The sequence below is a fragment of the Rattus rattus genome, chromosome 1 (genome assembly GCF_011064425.1).
Source record: "Rattus rattus isolate New Zealand chromosome 1, Rrattus_CSIRO_v1, whole genome shotgun sequence".
Taxonomy (NCBI): Eukaryota; Metazoa; Chordata; class Mammalia; order Rodentia; family Muridae; genus Rattus; species Rattus rattus.
The window spans coordinates 117,329,919-117,335,955 of NC_046154.1; the positions used below are offsets into that span (position 1 = coordinate 117,329,919).

The following is a 6,037-nucleotide window of genomic DNA, read 5'->3' on the forward strand; positions in this document are numbered from 1 at the left end:
TAAGTTCCACAGTGAACGCTAGGAGTAAAAACCGAGCGCCGCTGGGCATGTGATGCCGGCTCAACCCCAGGCTGCAGTCCGGCTGGCAGAGCGCCACGTTTAGTCCCCAAGAGTCGCGGCGCCCTGCAACCCAACCTCCCGAGGGCCCGCCCCTTAGTGCTTGCCCCCCAGGCCCCGCCCTCCCTTAGCTGCCAGAAAAACCCGGTTGAAGATTCCGCCCCTCAGTCCCCTCTCCCAGCCTTGTCCCTCAAGCCCCGCCCCCTCCGAAGACCCGCTTTGCGGCCCCACCCCTCAGACTCCGCCCCCTCAGGTTCCGCGAAGAGCCTTCGGAAACCGGGTTGAGGCCCCGCCCCCGGCCGAGGCCCCGCCCCGTGCCCATCCGCGCCTCTGGTGCCCCGCTGATCTCTCCAGAGTCCCGCGGCCGGGGGTGTCGACTTTCCGCCGCAGGCGGCCGGTGCTGCGCTAGGTCCTAGCCCTCCCCCCCCCCGGCCCCCACCCCCCGGCCCCTCCTTCGATTGCTGTGGTCGGGTAGCGCCTGGCGGGCGGCCTGCGGGCGGGCCGTCCTCTCAGCCGTAGCCCACCCCCTCTTAAAGCCGCGGCGGGAAGATGAGGTTTCGTGAGCCGTTCCTGGGCGGCAGCGCCGCGATGCCGGGCGCGACCCTGCAGCGGGCCTGCCGCCTGCTCGTGGCCGTCTGCGCGCTGCACCTCGGCGTCACCCTGGTCTATTACCTCTCCGGTCGAGATCTGAGCCGCCTGCCCCAACTGGTCGGAGTCTCCTCTTCACTGCGAGGCGCCACGAACGGCGCCGCCGCCAGCAAGCAGCCCTCGGGAGAGCTCCGGCCCCGGGGCGCGCGGCCGCCGCCTCCTTTAGGCGTCTCCCCGAAGCCTCGCCCGGGTTCTGACTCCAGCCCTGATGCGGCTTCTGGCCCCGGCCTGAAAAGCAACTTGACTTCGGTGCCAATGCCCACCAGCACTGGATTGTTGACTCTGCCTGCTTGCCCTGAAGAGTCCCCGCTGCTCGGTAAGACCTAGGATCCGAGGACATGGGCTCCTCGGATTTCCTCAATAGGGTTCCAGGGATATTATCCTAAGATCTCTTTCAGGACTGCCAGCCACCAGGTTTTGATCAGAGTGCTTAATCCCCAAGACGGGCTTAATCCTCTTTGGGATGACCGGAAGAGAGGTTGACTGGTGTCTCAAGAGGCTGGGACCCTGTTGGGAAGCCCACAAGCTCTTCTGGCCCCAGCAACAGACAAGGCCCTGGAGACACCCTTTTTCTGGTCCAGGACTCAGGAAGTTTGAAGTTGGGGTCAATTTAGGGTAGACTCAAAAGGTTGCTCTGAAACCTTCTCTCCCTATAGCAACACCAGTAGCAACTTCTACTGTTTGAGTCCAAGACCGACAGTGAGCAAACCACCTCTTTACCCACCACCCTCCTCCTCTCCGCCTTTGAACAAGCGACTTAACTTTCTCTTTAAGGTTTCTGGTAAATGGGAGATAATAAACCACATCTATTTAGGGGGTTGTTTTGAAGGAGTAAATGGTACACTGTAACTAAGAGTTTAAATAATGAGGATGAACTTTTAGAAAGTTGCTACAATTGTGGGATTTCGTCCTGTTTGTAGGTCTTGAACCAAGGGGCCTTCTGTCTCCCACCCTAGGTTCCTCCTCCTGAAGGTTCCTCTTAACCTCCAGCGGCAGAGGGACTGTGTACTCAGGGGACTGGAGGGCTAAAATTAACCAGATCAATGGGGGCACTTTTCCTGGCATTACTTGTCCAGCTGATCTGAACCGTGGCCTTCACCAGGCAGGGGGCAGATATATGAGTTTGTATTCCTAGTACTAGGAGACTGGCTCAAGGTAGACCTTTGACCTGTAGATCACAGGTTGTGTCAGGTTTGAGAGAATGTTGCTCAGAGTGAATCCCACCTCCCCAGAAACAGGCAGGCAGCGTGCCAGTAGCTCTATCTTGTTCTCAGAAAGCCTTGGCCGAGCAGGCCTTCCTATAACCTGTTGCTCAATTTCTCCAGTAATTACTTCAGTATTTTCATATCTAGTTTGGGAGGAACATCTTGGAATTGGCCAAACACGAGCAGCAGAAAATTGAATTCCTTTGGACCTGGTTGTTAACCTGGGAAACAGGAATAGTCCTGTGGAAGGTGAACTACTAGAACATTAGTCTACTAATAAGCGTCTGACTTCAAGCATATTATGGTGTTTCTTCCCATGGTGTAAAGTGGACTTGTCTGTGCTTACCTCATGGGGTTATTTTTAGGACGAATTGAGATTGTGTACAGAGTGGGCACTCAGGACAAGATAGCAAGTAATCAACAATACAGTTTGAGGATCTGAAGTGGCGATTTCTTAGACCTCCGTGGAGATGAACTGAGCAACATAGAGGAGGAAGAGGAGGAAGAGGAAGAAGAGGAGGAGGAGGAGGAGGAAAAGTCCCCAGACCACAGAATGTCTGGCTGGGCCTTTTGCTTTTGTTTTTGATTGTTGCCAGAAAAAAGACAAATTAATTCGTAAAGTACTCCAGAGTCAGGGACATAGCTCAGCTGGTAGAATGCTTGTCTATCATGCCCAAAGCCTGGGTTTGATTCCAACATCATATAAAACTGAGCGTGCATGAGACCCTGTCTCGAAGAGAAAACCAGGCACCCAAGTTTCTCGTTGTTCAGAGGATAGGGTTCTTCCTGCTGAAATATGAGGGACTGTGGTAACTGTAGTTCCGCTCGGTTTGGTTTGGTAGTGTGGGTTGCTAAATTGATCCTGAAATAGGCAGCTCAAAAGGACCTTACTGAGAGAGATCATTTTAGACTGGAGTCAGAGGCCTCGGCCTCTTCTGGCCTCTTCTAGCCTGGCTACCTTCATGTGACTTGCATGGGACTAATGTTTAGGCTGCTGCTGAGGCCGCAATCCCAGAAACAAGGGTAGAAGGTTAGGTTTTGTTTTTTTAAACTGAGGCCTTAGATTTGAGTGCTTAGGTGTAGCTGTTGGAGGGCCGTTCTCGGCCAGGAGGAAGCTTTAAGTGTATCCGGGCCTCTGTGTGTGTGTGTGTGTGTGTGTGTGTGTGTGTGTGTGTGTGGCGTGTCAAGCCCATCTGTTCCGCAGGACAGGTGTCAGCCAAAGCCCTTGGCCGTGGTTTTGAGGTTGGTGGGAGAAAGCATCCCTGGGGGTTAGCACGGTGGCCTTTTCACTATTTGCAGTTCCTTTCCCTAACTTTCCTCTGCTTTCTGATGTCCAGCGGTCTAAGCCAGCTGCTTGGATCTTTTTCAGTTGATAGCTGGTGACCTTGAGGTGGTAAGGGACCAGACTAGGCTGCCGATGGGTTGCCATTTGATCTGTTTTCGGTTTGTCAGAATATTTGAATGGACTTTAGATAGACTGAGGTTGGGATCCTGCTTAGGCAATATGTATGACTGGGGCAGACTGTATTGTTTGCAGTACTAGTGGTGGTGGGGACTCCTCTCTCATTGTGGGGCTAGTGTGAGTCTCTGGCTGGCTGTCCCGTCCTTCCCCACCCCAGTGTGGGCTACAGGGGTTAGCTGGCCTGGCCTGAGAAGTCCTTTTATTTCCCCAGAGAGAACTTTAGTTAGTTTTGGCTGTTTTCTGTAGCCCTGTGACAGGTCTCCAGGTAACTGTCACTGTGTACTCTACTGGCTGTAGCAATGAGTTCTCCTTTCTGGCCCTCTGAATGTTTGCCCAAGCTGAGAGGAGGCACAGCCTTGTGGTTCTTTCCTGGAATGTTTATCTTTTTCCAGAAGGTTTTATCTGCTCGTCTTTGGCACAGCTCAACAAGATTTGACTGGCTGTGGCACAGACATTTTGGGTGTGGTGTTGGTGGAAAAGGGGATAGCATATCAGGCTGGATTGATTTGGGGAAGCAGGGCTGGCTAGCTTAGCTGGTGTCTGGAACAGATAGTACAGATCTTTCAAGAGGGCAGTAAATTCTGGTCAACTTAGACCTCAGAGGCCCCTTTTGCCCGTTGCTCAAAGGGAAGGTGTATGTGTGTGTGTGTGTGTGTGTGCGTGGCTTTTATTTATTTGTATATGTGTGTTCATATGTAGACCCATATGCTAAGGTGTGAGTGTGGAGCTCAGAGGTTTCAGGGATGGAACTCATGTTGTCAACTTGGTGGCAAGCACCTTTACCTGCTGAGCTATCTTGCTGGCCCAGGGTTCTTATCTAGAAGCAAACAGCCCTGTTAGAGCATTTGTTCATTAGCCAATTTCCCTGGCTCTTTGGGAGTTCTTTTAGCTGAGCCCCTGCCGTGGAGTGTGAGTTGAAAATGAAGTACTGGGCTCTTGGCTCTCAGGCATTCCTCTCCGTGGAGTGTGAGTTGAAGATGAAGTTCTGGGCTCTTGGCTCTCAGGCATTCCTCTTTATCGTGCTGTCTTCACCCACGTGTGCACATGCAGATGCAAGCAGGCCGATCAGAACAGCCTGTGCTGTGAGACTTGGAAGAGGGCTGTCCTTGAGCTGCCCATTGTGGGATGGCTCTTGGGATTTAGGTTGGAATCTCATCCTGGGTCTTGGAAGAGGCACAGAGCTCTTCACTTGGATGCAGATCTTACAGCTTTGACTTTGGGTACCTAGCCCTTTAAGCCGGTTGGTCTTGCTGCTTTTCTCTGGAGGCAATAATTTATTGATCACACACAGACCGTAATGCCTTTCTTTCTTTCTTTTTTTTTTTTTTTTTTTTTTTGGTTTTTTTTTTCAGAGCTGGGGACCGAACCCAGGGCCTTTCGCTTCCTAGGCAAGCGCTCTACCACCGGGCTAAATCCCCAACCCCCCGTAATGCCTTTCTTTATCTACCAGTCATATTGGACGTACCCTAACCTACATTCCACGAAAAGCATTACAAGGCCTCAGCATTTCCCAACTTAGGCAGCGAGGTGACTGTAAAATGGAAACCCGATTGCCAAGGTCATTCAGAAATACCCTCCATGACCATCTGGATCCTTTTCAGGATGAAACCTGTTCGTTTCTCCCAAACTGGGAGTGGAAGTGATCCCTGAATGACATTTATTCTACACTTGCTAGGGGTGTGGCTCAGTGGTTGCGTATACAAGGCCTTGGTCTTAATCCCAGCACGGGGGTTGGGGGAGGGAGTGGCCCAGGTTCTGAACAAGTGTGGGAACCACCTGTGGCAAAAGAGCAGGTAGATGTTCCTTGGGACATGGCAAACAGGAGCCAAATGTGGGATTGGCTTTAAACCATTGTCTCTTGGCTTAGCCTCCCTGGAGAGGGGTCCGGTATTCTTGCCTCACGTTAATGCCCAGAGAGACTAATTCAGAGGACCAGGAGCTGTCCTGATATAGTCCAGAGAATGGACAGAAGATCCTTATAAGATGTGCTTGTGCATCCCTTCCTCTGAAAGGTCTTACACGGATGTTTGGATGACTGTGGTAACGTCATTCATGTACAGTGTGCACTGTGTGGAGTTAGAGCTATAAAGAAGACAAAATGTCTTCCTTGTAGCAACTAGAAGTTTAGGCAAGAGAGACTTAATTATTGTACTAATGTCTCTGAACACCCCACCCTGTGTGTGTGTGTGTGTGTGTGTGTGTGTGTATACACGTGCCCTCGATCTCATGTTCCTTTCTCTAATATTCTATCCTATCTTCCTTTCATTCAGAAAGAAACTCAGGCTTGATGTCACCGTTCTTCCCTCCTAGTTTTATTTGATTGTGTGAAAAGTTTTCCTTTTCTTTCTGAGGCCGTACCTTAGCTCTGCTGGGTAATCTCAACTTGCTGCTTTATAATGATTATAATGAGATATCAACAGCCATCTGCCTGGGTATTATGGTCTTTGAGTGGCAGCAGGATAGGGATTTCCAGGCTAATTTAGGGGTTGAGGATGGTGGGGCAGTTGATGCCAAGTCGGCCTGAGCCGACTCCCACGATTCTGCCCTGGGACCATTCAGACTCCGGAAGCACAGTAAGCAGGATCCTCTTGGGCTCGGTGGGCTAAGGGTCTCTGTGAAAGGGGCATGTGTGTGTGTGTGTGTGTGTGTGTGTGTGTGTGTGTGT

The 6,037-nt window shown here is 51.6% G+C and overlaps 1 protein-coding gene across 1 annotated transcript in view; it reads left to right on the plus strand.

Annotated features, from left to right (window-relative positions):
* The first annotated feature begins 424 nt into the window (after positions 1–424).
* The window catches only part of B4galt1 (beta-1,4-galactosyltransferase 1), a 50,476-nt gene continuing 44,863 nt past the window's right edge, over positions 425–6,037 (plus strand). The window contains exon 1 of the mRNA XM_032905031.1: positions 425–1,021. Coding sequence (XP_032760922.1) covers positions 607–1,021 — 415 coding nt within the window. The 5' untranslated portion in view covers positions 425–606. The remainder of the gene's footprint in view (positions 1,022–6,037) is intronic.